At 34.2% G+C, this 17,308-nt stretch overlaps 1 protein-coding gene across 1 annotated transcript in view; it reads left to right on the top strand.

Annotated features, from left to right (window-relative positions):
• Positions 1 to 485: 485 nt before the first annotated feature.
• The window catches only part of LIN28B (lin-28 homolog B), a 126,143-nt gene continuing 109,320 nt past the window's right edge, over positions 486 to 17,308 (top strand). The window contains exons 1-2 of the mRNA XM_023205833.2: positions 486 to 698; positions 1,540 to 1,727. Coding sequence (XP_023061601.1) covers positions 689 to 698; positions 1,540 to 1,727 — 198 coding nt within the window. The 5' untranslated portion in view covers positions 486 to 688. The remainder of the gene's footprint in view (positions 699 to 1,539; positions 1,728 to 17,308) is intronic.

Here is a 17,308-nt window from a genome sequence, read left to right as displayed (position 1 = left end):
CTAAAGTTTCATGGGGATGTAATTAGGTTTAATTAGATCTTTTATAAATTATATATTTTCCTCTAAGAATTGAATTAAATGTGAAATTAGCGTTCCAAGCAGGTTTACTGCCATGGAATAGCTGAATTCTTAAGGGGAAAAAAAAGCGTTAACATCGGTTGTTTTATTTAAACGACCCCCTCCCATGATTTTATTTAGTCAGGCTTGTGTGTAAGGCACGCGTGTGCACATATATGACTGTGCCTTTTTTTCTAAATCTATGATTCACAAGGACCCTCCATTGTGTTTAAGTAGAAGCACAAAATCAGCATTCTGATTTACCCTAAAGAAGCGTTCCAAATTGTCTTTAAGATAGCATGTTTGAGTTTTTCGTGTTCATTCATAAATTATTTTGATGTCAGCATAGATGAAATGGCGATTGGTTATCTCTTCCTCTTGCCAGCCCCTTAAGGATACGAGGTGAAATTAGTAGCAAGAAAGCATGTAATTGACAAAGTCACGTGTGCTCAGGGGGCCAGAAACTGGAGAGAGGAGAGAAAAAAATCAAAAGAAGGAAAGCACATTAGACCATGCGAGCTAAATTTGTGATCGCACAAAATCAAGATGTTAGATTGATGCAGAAGATCACTCCGTTCCAAAGGGAAAGTTTTCATCTCACGAGTTTGGAGCTGAGGGCCCGTGGGGCAACATGGCCGAAGGTTAATTTTCTTTTCTATTGTTTTACTGTGAATTTCTTTCTTCTTTTCTCCTCCCCCTCCCCCTCTCCCACCCTTCTTTGACCGTCCCCCCTTCCCCTTTTACCCCAATACTGGGTATTACCTCCCAACCCCCCATCACGCAGTGGGGCTTTCTGCAAACCTATTGTTATAGATCTCCAAAAATGTTTTGTACCGCCCACACTGATTCACAACTTGAAAAGCTTTCAGGGGGCTATTGTTTGAATTGTGTGAGTGTGATTAAGCGCAGTTTCAGTTAGTGAGCCCAAGAAAACTTTTATACACCTGCCCCCTCCCCCATTCCACCCCAACTTTAATTGAAAGTTATAGGGGGGAGGGGAATGCACATTGCAAATAACACTGGATTCACTGCTGCCCCATGTGCCTTAACTAGTAGCTCTTAACCATCTTCACGATTTCTTTCCTCCTCGTGCCCGCCGGAGAGAATAGTTTTGCTGAAAATTTCTCTTTGTCAATGGGATCAGTATTAAATCAGCAATATACAAGTAAAGTATCGCATGTTGTAATGTAAAATGTGGCTGAAAAATGGAGTTAAATGAAAAAGTACACGTATGTATAGAAACGTGGAAGTTGGTGTGATCGATAGAACAGTGTGGTTTCCCCCTCCCCCGCTTTCCTTTTAACCCTTTATATTTTAAATATTTTCTGTAGGAGAAAAGAAATCAAGCCATTAAAAAAAATTTTTTTTTTGTTACCCTCCCCTACACCCCCAGGCAGGCAACTTTTTTTTTTTTTTTTTCAAATCTTTGAATGCACATTGAATGGGAATACAGACTGACTTTTTTGTCCTGTTCCTTCTCAGGCGGGGCGAGCAAAGGTGGTGGAGAAGAGCCCGGGAAGCTGCCGGAGCCGGCAGAGGAGGAATCCCAGGTTTTGCGCGGATCTGGCCACTGTAAGTGGTTCAATGTGCGCATGGGATTTGGATTCATCTCCATGATAAACCGAGAGGGAAGCCCCTTGGATATTCCAGTCGATGTATTTGTACACCAAGTAAGCCAAGCTTTTTTTTCCCCCCCTCTTCATCTTTTTCCATGTGGAGGAGCTGATCAGTAGTTATGCCAATAGACGTACAAGAAGATGCCCTTCGATATATTGAGAGACAAAATCTTCCCTGAAATCACTAGGTAGTGCAGCGTTTAGGGTATACGTGTATGGGCCTTTTCCTGGGTTTTCTGTCTAAAGAGAAAAGAAAATATTTGAAATTTCACTATATATATTCAGGTTGATGTTATTAGCATTTCCCCCAGCTTCATTCTACAGCGAACTAGTGTTCATGTAGCTTCCGGTATTATCTATACAATATACTCTGTCGCCTGTATCTGGTGAATGGGTAGAAACATGAAGAAACATGATCATTTTAAGGTTGAAAAAGCAAAGTGAAACAGTTTGCTGTGGAAAGAAATGTATAGATTGCCTTATTTTAGACACCTCTAGTCACAGTAGCTCCCTTTATTATTTCATCGCTGCCTGTCCAGTAGTCATTTTGTAGACTCAGATAAAAATAATTTGACTTCATAGTAAAATAAAATAGAACACTGTTGACCTAGTATGATTGTAAAGAAATGCGTGCAATAGAGGGATGCTTGACAAACATTTTAGAAATGTGCTCCATGTAGTCAGTGGTCTAAGTATACTGTCTCTTTAAGAGACTGAACTCAAAAAAACATGTGGCCAGAGGCGGCTCTAGCTTGTGTGTTTAAAATGTGCTGATCTGCTACTTGGGTAAATTTCAATCTTTGCTTATATTGTGTTGTAATTTTTAAAGATGTTTTAATACCAAACAGAATTTCATTGCTTCCCATTTTCAAAATTTTATCCAGGAAATAATGAATTAATACTACTTCTGCCTTTACTCCTCTCTACTGCTTAATCCCTTTATAATAAAAAAGATACTTTTATGGAAGCCTGATTGTTTCCTCAAAAAAAGGTAAATATAAATTTTCTGTAGCGAATTCATAGTTAGAAATAAAGAGGTTTAGGACTAAAGAGGTTTATTTTGGCATGATATCTAAGTTAAAAAGAATTGAATGAATGACTGTTAATACTGCAGATTGACAGATACATGCATGAAATACTTGGTATATTTGCTTGAAAAGTATATATTTGGTACTGTGTTGCATGTTCCTAGTAATATTTATACCCCCTTCCCTAAGGAATATCATCTTCAAATTAAATATATAAACAATAGAAACATATGAAACCATTCTGTTTTGATCTGTTGTCCTTTGGTGCTTGGTAGCTTCCTGACCTTGCTGTGTGGTGTGTGTTTTCCTTTCCTGAAGGCCTGGCCATCATTATTGGCTGTTTATATGTGGAAGGATCAGCATAATCTGTGAATTGAAACAGGGTTTAAATACACAAATACGAGTCCACATACAGACTACTGGATTTTATGCTTCCTATTTTATAATGCAAAATGAAGCTACATTTTCTGTTTTTTCCCTTCTAAGACTGGATGACAAAAATCATTGACAAATCCATTTTCTCTCAGGCTCTTTCTTCCCCCTTTGAACCTTCTTTAGGTTGTTAAATTGTTTTTTACGATCTCATAAATTTGTTTTATAGATGAATGAAAAAATAGCCCTTTTCTTCTTTGTCTGGTCACACCTTTTTGTAATTTGATTTTCTGTGTTTACCTTCTAAAATATTCAAATGTTAGGGTATTTTATTAACCAATGTTAATGTTTAGATCCATGAGACATTTGTGTTTACACTATTTAATGATTATATATTGGTAAACATTCCTCTATTCACTGAATTAAAACATATAGCTGTTAAAGTTTTTTTAATATATAGCTGTTTCTAGACTATAAACATTGATTTTTAAATAGTTGACTTAATCTTCAGTTACATACAGTATATACATACAGTTCATGTATATATTAAAAGGACAGTATTAAATGATGCCTAGTTAAAGAGGTTTCTTATATTGTAATTTACATACATTGTATATAAATTGTATGAATAATTGTTTTGAAGAAGGCAGGAATCCTACTGATGTTAGCCAAGCAACTACAAGTAACAGTTAGATGGTTGTAAATGATATAGGTATTATTTGTGCATCCTTGTGGAATAAGGTTGCAATTCAAGACTATTTCATAGAATTAAAAAAAATTTTATTACTATTTGAGAGGCCATTTTAGTTCTATAAGCATTTTTGAAAACATTCCAGGTTTTATATCTGTGTACTATTTTGTTGTGAAAGGATATGTATCATAGATGATTAGGAATTTTAAATGTTCAACTGTACCTGTATCTACTCAAAATATTTTAAATATATGACAGTTTTTTTTGGAGTGTTTGGAAGCACATGTGTCATTGGATTTTTCTTTTGAAGTATTCTGAAGCATTTTTAATGTGTATTTGAGGAAATAAAAAGCAAATTATTTGTGTCTTTAATATATAGAAATTTATGCTAAGGCACCTGGGATACTTTTTCTCTTAAAAATAGTGATTGCAAGTAACCATATATCAAAACATATTCAGTTGCTTCAAAATAAAGAGAATGTATATATGTGTATTTTAAAATTGAGCTGTGTATTTGTAGTTATGTATATATATAGTTACATAATTCTACTTAAAATTTATTGGCAGTAATACAGTCAAACTTTCTTGTAGTTCCTGTGATGTCACCAAATCCTCAAAAAGAAACACATGCCTAGGTGCTGTACTTTATCTCTCTTTAGACATGTTGATAAATGCTGTGAGATTCTGCTGTTTGAGGATGGTATGTAACCATTGATGGTTTAAAATGACAGTATTCATTTGATTTTCTAATGTTAACTTGTAATTTAACTAGTTCCTATTTTTGTTATGTGAAAATATATATTCTGACCCATGTTAATTGTGAAACATTGATACAGTTCAATAATGAATATTTTATTTTTAAATATTTAACAAAATATATAAGTATTATATTTGTGAATTTTGTCATATCTCACTGTTGAAGTTTTTAAAACATATTTAATAAAATAGGAAATTTTTGATTATTTTATTTTTAAATATAAATTCTTAAGAATTTCTTAAGTATCTAATGCAAACACAGATTTGTTTTAAAAGAAGTAAGGATATATGTGGTTAATACAGATTTGTTAAGTCTAGATTCTTTTTTTTTTTTGAGATGGAGTCTTGCACTGTCACCCAGGCTGGAGTGCAGTGGTAAGATCTTGGCTCACTGCAACCTCTGCCTCGCGGGTTCAAGCGATTCTGCTGCCTCAGCTCCCGAGTAACTGGGATTACAGGTGCCCGCCACCATGCCTGGCTAATTTTTTGTATTTTTAGTAGAGATGGGGTTTCACTGTGTTGGCCAGGCTGGTCTCGAACTCCTAACCTCGTGATCCGCCTGCCTCCGCCTCCCAAAGTGCTGGGATTATAGGCGTGAGCCACCGCGCCCGGCTGTAAGTATAGATTCTTACTAAGGTGATTTCATAAATTAGAATATGATTATTTAGTAAGTGCCAGTAATTAATACTCTACCAGTTTCTTACATTTTTTAAAATCACGGTTAGATTTAGGATAACATTTACATTACCTGAAGAATGTTACTGGCAGTTTTTTCAAATGTTAAAAGTTCTTAATAAGACTTAAATGTTCGATGGTACTTTAGAAGAATACAATGGTAATTAAATATTAGATCTCTTTTGGAGAAGGGCAGTGTTAACCTAGTAACTACCTATTGATGTTTGTTATATAGGTTTTTCTATAGATTTTAATATTTATTTCCAAAGTCGTTATCTTACCTAATAAGATAAAATGATCATTTGAATTTGATTTTGTTCTAGGGAGGTGTAGAATACGTTCTCCTTATTGCTCTCTCCGCAGCTTATGTGCATAATAATACTTTCTTCACGTATTGGGTGTAATATACTTGGAATTCCTTGCCATCAAATATGATACAATTGTTTACGTAAATGTATTTCATTTATTTCATAATGTATGCATAATGTTTGTATCTCTTTTTTTCTCAAGGAAAAAGAGTAATTTCAAAATGACTGCAATTTAGCTACCATTACTCAGTAGGCCTAAATATATTTATTAGTAATTTACCTTTATTCATCTTCATTTACCTTACAAATATTGGTGTTTTCTTCTTATGGTCTTTATTTTTGAATTAGATTTTGATGTTTATGGATAATTCAAATGCCCACATTAGAAGGGCTTTATATATTTTATGTTCCTTTGCTTCAAAAACATCTCAAGGAGTAATGGAAATAGAAAAAATAAGAATCGTTACTGTTACTGAGTTAAAGCATTAACAGTAAGAGATATGAAAACATTTAGAGATGACTAATACTTAAATATATGAAAAATTTCTTACACACAGTTCAATCAATTGCTCTAATATAGAGTTCTTATATATTTAATTAATTATACAATGTAGGAAAACAAATTTATTTCAGTATGTTCATTAAGGACTTTTCGTAATATTTCATTGCTGATTAACTAGCCATATTTAGTTTTGTTATAGTTAAGCATAAAATCATTTTTCACATGAAGAATATGTGTGATTATTATTATTCTCTGGACTGCTTAATATGCCAGTTAAAAAAAAGACGTCTCAGAAACTTAAAAATGTGATCATAAACAGTTACAGCTCATTTGTATAGTGAGTTATGCATTTTAATATTTTTAAAATGGTTTATAACCTACCAGATTTTTAAGATGATTTGCCCAGTTCACCAATTTCAGAGAATCCTAGGCTAAGTGCTTTAAGGTCGTTTAATCGTAACATCACATTTAAAGGCATTTATTATAAAACAAAATTTTATAAGATTTATTAATGTAGCCCTAAAGATACAAGATTTTCAAGTGGTGGTGCATTTTTCAGACTCTTTTTCCCTTATTTAAGTTCTACAAAGATATTCTGATTCAATTTAAATGTGAAATGTGAATTAGGTACATATTGAAGATGTAGTCCTTCCTCCTATTTTAAAGATTATTGGTGTACTTCTTAAATATTTTTCTCCTACCTTTTTAAAGAGCAGTTTTAGGTTCACAGCAAAATTAAGAGGAAAATACATAGATTTTTCCATGTACCCTTGCCCCTTCAAATGCATAGCATCCTCCATTATCAACATCCCTTACCAAGAGTGGCACATTTGTTTCAATTAATGAATGTACATTGACACATCATAATCACACAGAGTCCATAGCTTACATTAGTGCTAGCCTTTGGTGTTGCATCTTCTCGCTAATTTTTGATTCCTCTTTTATTTTAAAAGACTATTCACAACAAATGAACGCAGTAAATCAAATAATTATTTTTTAAATAAAAATGTGAGTGTCAAATCACAAGTATTCAGTGTAACCTTTTAAAACATGTCTTTAACTTGTCTCAGAGTTCTTAGGTTTCATGAGAAATTAAAAGTTTGTTACCTGCGTTCAACTTGGTAGATTAAAAATTGAGTCCTTCACTGTAATTTTTGTTGCTTTCAGGCAGCAACAAAACATTATTTGGATTTGGTTGAATTCTTCCTCTTCAGAGATAGTTAGAAATATTACAGATAGTTATGTCTACTTTAACTGACCAGCTCTTTTGGTGTTGTGATTAACTTAAAAGTTGCTAGTTAGAAATAAGATGCACTGTATTGTTTTTGTTTCTTTGAGACTAAGTTGTCCAGGCTGACCTGGAACTCCTAGCTAGTCTCAACAGATACTCGCTCCTCAGCCTCCGTAGTAGCTGGGACTACAGGCATACACCACCGTGTCTAGCTTGATGTATTGTATTTTTATGTGTAAACTGAGAATAACCTAAAAAAGTGAAGATACTTCTGATGAATTAAACTGGAAAGTTATCTTAAATGTTATATTTATACTTGATTTGGAATGAAATATGGAATATTTTATCATTATCAAAGACTATCATTCTTTATACCTTGAGATATTTCCCCTGAGTTTTGAGTAACAGGAAATTCAGCTTATTTAATACATAGTTACAATAGATGGCATTGTACCATTTACAGTGCATAAGAAACTTAACTGATTTATATTCCTCACTAAAATAATTTGATTATAGCATCTTCTAATATCATAAAAGTTGATAACAGTAATGTGTTTAAGAAAGTACATTGCAGGTGAGTGGGGTACATTTAAAAATGATCTTTTAATGAATAGCTTATCAAACAGGTAATGAAAGTACCGTGTTGCATTTTGATACATCAGGATACATCTAATCGTTTATCTCAAATTGGAGGACAGTCTGATTATTGCTTCTTCCTTTTCAGTATCTAAATATTTGACAATTTGGAAATATTTGCTAAATAAGATTTACAAATAATTGATAGATTTAGTCTTATAATTTTTTCTGTAATTTTCTGTTAGTTGGATTAATAACACCTAACTTTTTAAGTTGTTTTGAAGAGTAGAGGTAATGTTATATAAACTGCCTACTAAGTGTCTGTTGAGAAAATAAACTAATGTAAACTGGTCTTTGCCAAAAGAATCATGGTTAAATTATTGTCAGTGGTATATACTCATGGTGGATAATTAAGCTGGTCTTTTATGTGTTTTTTAAAAAATTGGGCAAACTGTGTTGTATATTAATAAATAGTTTAATTTCCATTACAGTTGACGCTAAGGCTTTTTATTATAGTTTTCTGGTATAGAATATTGTTTTTGTTATTTAAAATAATTCTTTTGGCTGAGCATGGTGGCTCATGCCTGTAATCGCAGCACTTTGGGAGGCTGAGGCTGGCGGATTGAGCCCAGGAGTTTTAGACCAGCCTGGGTAACATGGCAAAACTCCGTACCTACCAAAAAAATTAGCTAGACATGATGGCATGCGCCTGTGGTCCCAGCTGTCATGGAGGCTGAGGTAAGAGGATCACTTCTTGAGCCCAGGAAGCAGAGGCCACAATGAGCTGAGATTGCTCCACTGCACTCCAGTCTGGATGACACAGCAATACGGTCTCTAAAATTATTTTTTTTGAGATGAGGTCTCACTCTGTTGCCTAGGCTAGAGTGCAATGGCAAGATCATAGCTCACTGAAGCCTTAACTTCCTGGGCTCAAGTGATCCTCCTGCCTTGGCCTCCCAACGTTCTGGGATTACAGGCATGAGCAACTGTGCCAGGCCTAGAATATTGTTTAAAATATCAGGATATAAACTGCAGCTTGGAAATATTTTTGTTATACAGATATTTTGGTTTTAATAATTGTTGTAACGTAAGATTTTACCTGTGTACATATGTATTTTGTGTATTCATTATAAGCTAAAGAAAAATACTGTTTTAAATAGGCCTGCTGTGATAATTTAATACCATTTTTTGATTAATAATTATTTAATCTTTGTAAGATAGTGTAGAATGATAAAGATTCTGGTCAAATCAGTATTCAAATCCCAGTTTATTAGATACCTGTGAGGGAAATAAGTTACCTTGTCAGTGTCTCAATGGCCTATAAATGGGAGGACAAAAATAGTACCCACTTTGTGTAGGGCTGTTAGGAGGATTACATGTTATTACATATGTAAAGCACCTAACACAAACTTGACAGATAGTAGGGACTCAAGGTGTACATAATTATTATTATAAAGGAGAAGTAGTATGGTATTGTGAGAGAAAAAACCATGGGAATGAGTGTTTGACTTCGGCTCTGCCACTTGGTTGGTTTATAACTTTTGGCTGGTCACTTCCTGGGAGCTTCAGTGTTCTCATGGGTAAAATGTGATAAATAATATTTTCCTCTTCATTTTAGAGGGTTATGGTAAGGGTCAATTGAAATAATACACATGAAAATAATTTAAAAACCCTAACCATCTCAGGTTTTAGTTTTAATCTTTTTTTCAAGAGCTGTGTTTTTATTAATCATTTTAATTATGAATTTTTCTGGTTTTTGTTTTGTGGCAGTGTATTGCTCTTACCCAGGCTGGAGTGCAGTGGTGGGATCATGGCTCACTGCAACCTCAAACTCCTGACTCAAGCAATTATCCCACCTGAGCCTTCTGAGATGCTGGGACTATAGGTGTGCATCACCATTCCTGGCTGATATTTTTTATTATATTTGTAGAGATGGGGTCTCCCTATGTTGCCCAGGCTGGTCTCTAACTCCTGGGCTTAAGGGATCCTCCCACCTCAGCCTGCCAAAGTTGCAGAGATTTACAGCGTGAGTCACCAAGCCTGACCTCACTTTGATTTTCTCTAGTTTTTTTCTACCTGAAAATTAACCTTTATCCTAGTAGTTTCTGTGCTTATGAATGAGATTAATTCATATACATTTTACTGATCTTCAATATAATATTAATTACATTTATCATTATGATATTTGTTCATGTGCTGTAATCTCATTGCTTGCTTAAAGTGCATAATTAGGCTTATTGATGTTCATGTTTCTTGTCAGAAATTTATTGAATTGATCAGGTGTAGTGGCTCATGCCTGTAATCCCAGCACTTTGGGAGGCTGAGGGGGGTGGATCACTTGAGGTCAGGAATTCGAGACCAGCCTGGCCAACATGGTAAAACCCTGTCTCTACTAAAAATACAAAAAATTAGACAGGCCTGGTGGCGCATGCTTGTCATCCCAGCTATTTGGAAGGCTGAGGCAGGAGAATCGCTTCAACCCCGGAGGCAGAGGTTGCAGTGAACCGAGATCATGCTGTTGCACTCCAGGCAACAAGAGCAAAACTCCCTCTCAAAAAGAAAAGAAAAGAAATTTATTGAATTTCGATCCCGACTCGGTTTTTGTATAAACATTTTTAAAATTTTTACTTAATTAATTATTATTGTTATTATTATCATTTTTTAGAAACAGGGTCTTCCTCAGTCACCCAGGCTGGCGTGCAGTGGTGGTATTATAGCCTACTGCCACTTCAAACTCCTGGCTCCAGCAATTATCCAACCTGAGCCTTCTGAGTAGCTGGGACTACAGGCGTGCACCACCATGCCGAGCTGATGTTTTTTATTATATTTGTAGCGATGTGGTCTCCCTGTTTCACAGTCTGGTCTCGAGCTTCTGGGCTCAAGGGATCCTCCCACCTCAGCCTTTAGAGTAGCTGGGACGATAGGTATGCACCACCATACCTGGCACATGCCACTGTGCCTGGCGAATTTTTAAAATTTTTTGTAGAGACAGGAGCTTGCCTTGTTGACCAGGCTGGTTTAGAACTCCTGGCTTCAGGTGATCCTGCTGCCTCTGCCTCCTTAAGTGCTGGGATTACAGATGTGAGCCACTTTGCTCAGCTTGTATAAACATTTTTAGAAATGTGAATCAACAAGATGGCTTAACGTCATAGAAAAGTATTAACTTTTAAAAAATGATTATAAAAATCGTGGTTCAGTAAAGTTAACTAATTTTTATTGTTCACTTACTAAGTGAAACACTGTTGGTTTGGTATTTTCATTTTAGCAAACCTTAAGTTTTTTCCAGTTAATTCTCATTATTTGCATATAAGGCATAAAAGCAAAGGATCATTTTTCCTGTGTTCTATTCACTTCCTGTTATGAAGTCTAACTATACAGCCTCTACCAATTTAATTTTGGGATAGCTAATATAAAAAGCAAATATTAGTTTTAAAATTTTGAGCTAAATGCAATGATTTTCCAATAGTATTAAAATAATGTTTTTCACATTTCATGTGGAGAAACTTTTTGCCAGTGCTTAGAATCATTAATTTATTGTGCTATTAATAATACACTTAATTTCTACCAGCTGCTTTAAATCTTTTGTCATAACAGCCCACTTTAAAAAATCAAAACCCACTTTAATTTATTACTTTTGTTAAAGTTAGACTATTTTTAAATCTTGTAAGTTTAATTTGGTAATAACTCTTAAGATTGCTATTTCATTTTATGGTGTTATAGGATACAAAGACTCCATATAAATTTCAAATTACTTTTTGGCCAAGATTTGTTAATGATCATTTTTTTTTTAAGCTTTTGTAAGCAATTTCCTAGGCCGTTAGATATAGTGAATAGAATGTTCCCAGATCCTATAATGCTTAAATTATTTTATCTTAGCTTTTTTTTTTTTTTCCCATTCAAATAAATTGTCTTTATCCTTAGTTCAGTCTGTAACAGAAGTCTGGAAACATAGGTTATAGCTATCACTTTAAATATTTAATAGATCATTAATATATTGTAAAGCTTGGAATGAATTATATCAACTTTTCTTCCTGTGTGATTTTAATAATACATGATTTTTTATGATATATAAGCACTGATCCTTCCAAATTCGTCACACTTTTCAACAGCTCCTTTCAATAGATTAAATGATATTAGAGACATATACATAACACAGCTCAGTGTAAGCCATAAATTTTTTTTTTAAGTGCATCTTTTTCAGTTTTCACAAGAAAAAAAGCTTCTCTTTTCAGGGATTGATTAAACTGAGCGTTAGAAATTTAGTCACAGTATTGGCCTCATGTTTTAGCTCTCTTAATTAAAAATTTTCGTTGAATACTCAATCTAAGGACACTTGGATTTGCATGTTTGCCCCTTTCACTGTTTCCTCCCCCATGCCATTGAAGAATTTTGAATGGTGAGGAATTTGTGCCCTTTGGCTCAGGTTGCAGGCCCACTTGATCAAGCCACAGAAGCCAGGGTCAGAACTATTCATTGCTTATCTTTTCCTTGGGCCACTTGTAAAGCCTGCTTTCTGCTCTGGGAAACAAAACAAAACAACAACAACAAAAAGCCCCACAAACAACTCTCTATATTGGACATACATAAAGCCTGCAGCATAAAAATGGGCATAATAGTTGATTCTTTATTGGGACTGTCCATGGGTTAATTTCATTATCTTAAGAAGTTTTTCATTGCATTGCAGCTTATTTGATGTATATACTTTAAATGCATGTTATTTTATATGGTATGGTATCCTGTTGGTAGTGAAAGTGCGGTCCTGTGATGTTTTTCTCTTAGGTTCAGATTTACCACTTTTGAAATGTAATGATTACTTTTAAGTAAATTGAATTAATTTGAATGAGAGCTATAAAAAGCCCTAAAGTATTTTATTTTGATGTACTTAATTTCTAGCATTTATGCAGACATTTAAAGCTTCCCTGAATTAATAACAGCACAAGTTTATGAGCTGTTCCAATAATGGTGCAAAGACTACATCTAGACCCAGGTTTAAACAAACACAAAACACTTTGTTCTTATCTTAGCATCCCTTAAAAGTATACAGCTCTGGTTCAGGACCTCAGGACCACCCATCACCCTGGACATTGGATACTCCTATTTATTCAAGAGGCTTGTGAAATATCTGTGTGCCAGTGGGGGATGGTGTGTGTATCTGTATAAGGAATCACAGTTAGGTGATTTTACCCCAATAAAAGCTTCAACATTGTTTATAAACTGAATTTTGTCCCTGAAGAATTTTCTAGTTGTAAAACCTAATTTGTATTAAATGCTTGTTATTTTGTTTAAGTGCTGGCTGCAATGTTCACATTTTTGATGTTTTCAGAAGGTTAAAGTGGGCCTCTATTAAGATTAATCTTAATTCAGTGTAATTTTTTGGTTTTCAGGCCCCACCCATTGGCTTTGGGTAGCTAATACCAAGCTTTTGTTTCTTCCTGTAGAAAGGAAAGGAAAGAAAACTTTCTCTTTCATTGCTTAAGTCATGTGACTTCCCTTTTAGTTGGTCACAGATAGGATTGAAGTGAATCTCAGAATGAAGCATAAAACTTTGAGAAAATATTTATTGATACGTGTCTTGTTTAATTTCATATGCTTTACCTTACATTACCTCCATGCTGTTGTTTTTTAGGAAGCTGAAAAAAATTACTACTACATAGATTTTTAAAATGATACGGACCTTCTAATCTATACTGTGGTAGTTTCTTAGTTACTTATTTTTCTATCAGTTATCTTTTAGTATCATTTGAGATATCTAAACTGTAGCTTGTTTCCCAGAACTCATAGTGTAGAGAAAGTAGAGGTGGTGGTTGGGAGACATTAGCAAGAAATAATTGCTGGCAGAACAAAAGAAAGAAATACATTATGGGACTACATGTAAAATACAAGAGGGAATTAATTAGATGTATTTCTTCTTGCTCTTCTGACCCAACTCCTAACAGTTAGCATAGGGTAGCTAGCTGTTTGGAAGAAAATCCAATCCATCTCCTATGATATTTACATAATTTTTTATAAAGTTAAATGAGGATACCTGTTTGATGCTTATTCCTAATTTGGTGACTTAGTCATGATGTTCTAGTTTATTGTGAACCATTAAATATTCCATCTTTAAAGTTATTTTAATTTGTTCTTAAGCTACTTGTATTTAAATGTTTAAATTCTATTTTAGTAAATAGTATAGCTGTCTCCAAATAATAACTAAAATATTTGAAACAACAATAGTTTCAAAAATAGTACCCTCTCTGCCATTGATTTTTAAAATATGTCATTTATTGGCGTATTTTTATGCAAATAAGTATTTTTAAAAGACTTCTAAGAATACTGTATAGACCACCCTTGACATAAGTAATTATATTTTAAAATCTAATAGGCATTTTTGTTTAAAATATTTTTTTTCAATGAGTGTTTATTGTTTATGTAAAAAATTCTTCCTTAAATTTTCATAGTCTTGTAGATCTTAAAAGACAGTGATATTTGGTCATATGATCTTCCTATCAATCCAAGATAACTTTTAAGTTAACTAGATTTATAAATACAATCTTTTGGTCTGCTTTTAGGATGAATGATGAGAGAAAGTCATCTTTTAATTTTTAATAGTGTTTTGTGGTAAGTTTATTTTACCTTTAAAAGTTAAATAAAAGATTTGTTGAGGTACATAGAAAGGCTACTTAAGTTTCTGTTGGTAACGGTGGGTTATCAGCCTTTCAAGAACTAGGATCAGGTATGAAGTCTGTAATTAATGCATTGGTCTGTGCTTTCATTGACATTAAAATTTACAGCAATTGATTTGTTTTTTATGTCATCTGCAATTGAATGTGTCAACTTCTGTTTACTTAATTAAATTTAAATTTTTATTGATATTTTAATTAATGCTTAAGTTGTCACTTAAATTTTGCTTTTTGGAAAGGTTTAGAATACTAAATCTTTCAAATCCATGATCCTCTCTCATTTGTTATTTTGATTAGCAAGGTATCCAGAAAACACTAACAACTGTTATTAAGCATTTAAATCTAGTACTAACGTTTATTGTTGAAATTATTTGTATCCTAGAATTAGTGTTATTTATTTATTTGTTTGTTTGTTTGTGATAGGGTCTCGCTCTGTCTTGAAGTCTGTAGTGCAGTGGCACAGTCTCTCACTGCAGCCTCAGTCTGTCATGCTTCAACCTCCTGAGTATCTGGGACTACAGGCGTGCGCCACCACACCTGGCTAATTTTTGTATTTTTTAATAGACAATGGGGTTTCGTTGGCCAGGCTGGTCTTGAACTTCTGACCTCAGGTAATCCACCTTGACCGCCCAAAGTGCCAGGATTATAGGTAGGTGTGAGCCACTATGCCTGGCCTACTGTGAGTTTTAAAATAAAAGGGCAAACAAAAGCCTGTTTTTAAAGAAGTGCTACCTTGTTTTTTTTGTGTGACACAGGCTTTAAAAAAAAAAAAACCTAACAAAATTTGGTACTAATTAATAACAAAACTTAGAAGCAAAAGGTGAAAAGTTGAGGGTTTTCTCCTTTACACTTGTTTTCTTCCTTCCAAATTTTTGTTTAACTTCTGTGGAGAAAAGTAGTTTTTAAAATGAATGTATTTGGGTTTTAAGTGTCTTCATGTTTTGTCAAAAATACAAGGTTAGTTTGCTAGGGGGATAACACCATTAGATGTGTTGCTACTTGTTTTCATGTGGGTTACTGTAAGTATAAGTTTAATGAATTATTTGATTTCTGGATTTTGTTTCTTCTAAAATAAAATTAATACTAAATAAATAAATTTTCAAATAGTTGAAATATGTGAACAGCCAAAATAGATGCAGATATCTGTTTCAGTACATATTTTTTAGAGTTCAGTATTTATTTTTTAAGGATATGATATTTAAAAATCTTAACAAGCCGGGCGCGGTGGCTCAAGCCTGTAATCCCAGCACTTTGGGAGGCCGAGACGGGCGGATCACAAGGTCAGGAGATCGAGACCATCCTGGCTAACACGGTGAAACCCCGTCTCTACTAAAAAAATACAAAAAAAACTAGCTGGGCGAGGTGGCGGGCGCCTATAGTCCCAGCTACTCGGGAGGCTGAGGCAGGAGAATGGCGTAAACCCGGGAGGCGGAGCTTGCAGTGAGCTGAGATCCGGCCACTGCACTCCAGCCTGGGCGACAGAGCAAGACTCTGTCTCAAAAAAAAAAAAAAAAAAAATCTTAACAAATGAGGCCAAGTGTGGAGGCTCATGCCTGTAATCCTAGCACTTTAGGAGGCCGAGGTGAGCAGATCACATGAGGTCAGGAGTTCGAGACCTGCCTGGCCAACATGGCAAAACTCCGTCTCTACTAAAAATACAAAAATTAGCCAGGTGTAGTGGCAGGTGCCTGTAATCCCAGCTACTCAAGAGGCTGAGGTGTGAGAATCACTTGAACTCGGGAGTCAGAGGTTGCAGCGAGCCGTGATCATGCCACTGTACTCCAGCCTGGGGGATAGAGTGAGACTCTGTCTCAAAAATAAATAAATAAATAAATAAATAATAAAAATAAAAAAATTCTTAACAAATGATGTTTGGGAAATTGTCTTGTTAGACAGTGACCACTTTTCCATCCTCTCTGTCTTTAGTTTTAAAAATGTCTGGTCACTGTTAAGCCATTAATATTCCTAATAGTAATTCAGAATTTCCTTTGATATTTAGTGTTGAATATATACTCCAAAATCTCTTAAAACATGGGATAGTGTATTCAGAGTGAGAATTTAATAGAATAGGGTTCATTATTTTGATTTATATTGTTCAATTTTCAGTGTAAATAGAAAAATGAAATTACCCAAATTATTGGTGCTTTATGCTGTCCCCAAATTATTCCCTGCCCTATCATTATAATTTGATCTGCCACCAGGAATTACTACAGCCTTAAGTGGTCTCTTTCTTTATAGTGTCCTTCTCCTCTCTTTTTTCCTCCTACCCCCACTCCCCTTTGGGAAGGAAGCCTGAGGCCCTGGCTTTGGAGATACCAAGAAAAAGCAATCACTCAGCAGAAAGTGTCTGTCTGTAGCAGAAGTGTCATTCCTTGACGAAGAGTGTAGTTTAAAAGAAGTTAATAACAGATAATAGAGTTTTAGAATTTATCCTAAATTACTTTAGAATTTATTTTTGATACAGCTGGCTATTGCTGTCATGAAAAAAGATGTCTGTTCTGTCTGTTTAGGTATTAGCAAAGTCAAATCCAGTTCTTTACCACATTTCTATCTTTACTTAGGTTTGGTTAATTCTTTTATACCTTTTCTAAAGGCTAATGATTTTTCCAACATGGAAGAAGAGAGAGTTCTCAACAAGAGCATTGGATGATTAAGTAGTTTTAACATTTCTACACACTTATTGATATTACCTGAATTTCCAAAGAAAGCATATATGAAATATTTTACTGTATATCATTTGTCATCTAGTGTTTGTGTTTCTAGCATATTTTTACCTAGAAGAAAGCTTTTAAAACCACAGACTGACTCATAAAATAGGCTAATAATGAAAATAA

Source organism: Piliocolobus tephrosceles, chromosome 5 (genome assembly GCF_002776525.5).
Source record: "Piliocolobus tephrosceles isolate RC106 chromosome 5, ASM277652v3, whole genome shotgun sequence".
Classification (NCBI taxonomy): Eukaryota; Metazoa; Chordata; class Mammalia; order Primates; family Cercopithecidae; genus Piliocolobus; species Piliocolobus tephrosceles.
This window is presented reverse-complemented; position numbering and strand designations above follow the sequence as displayed.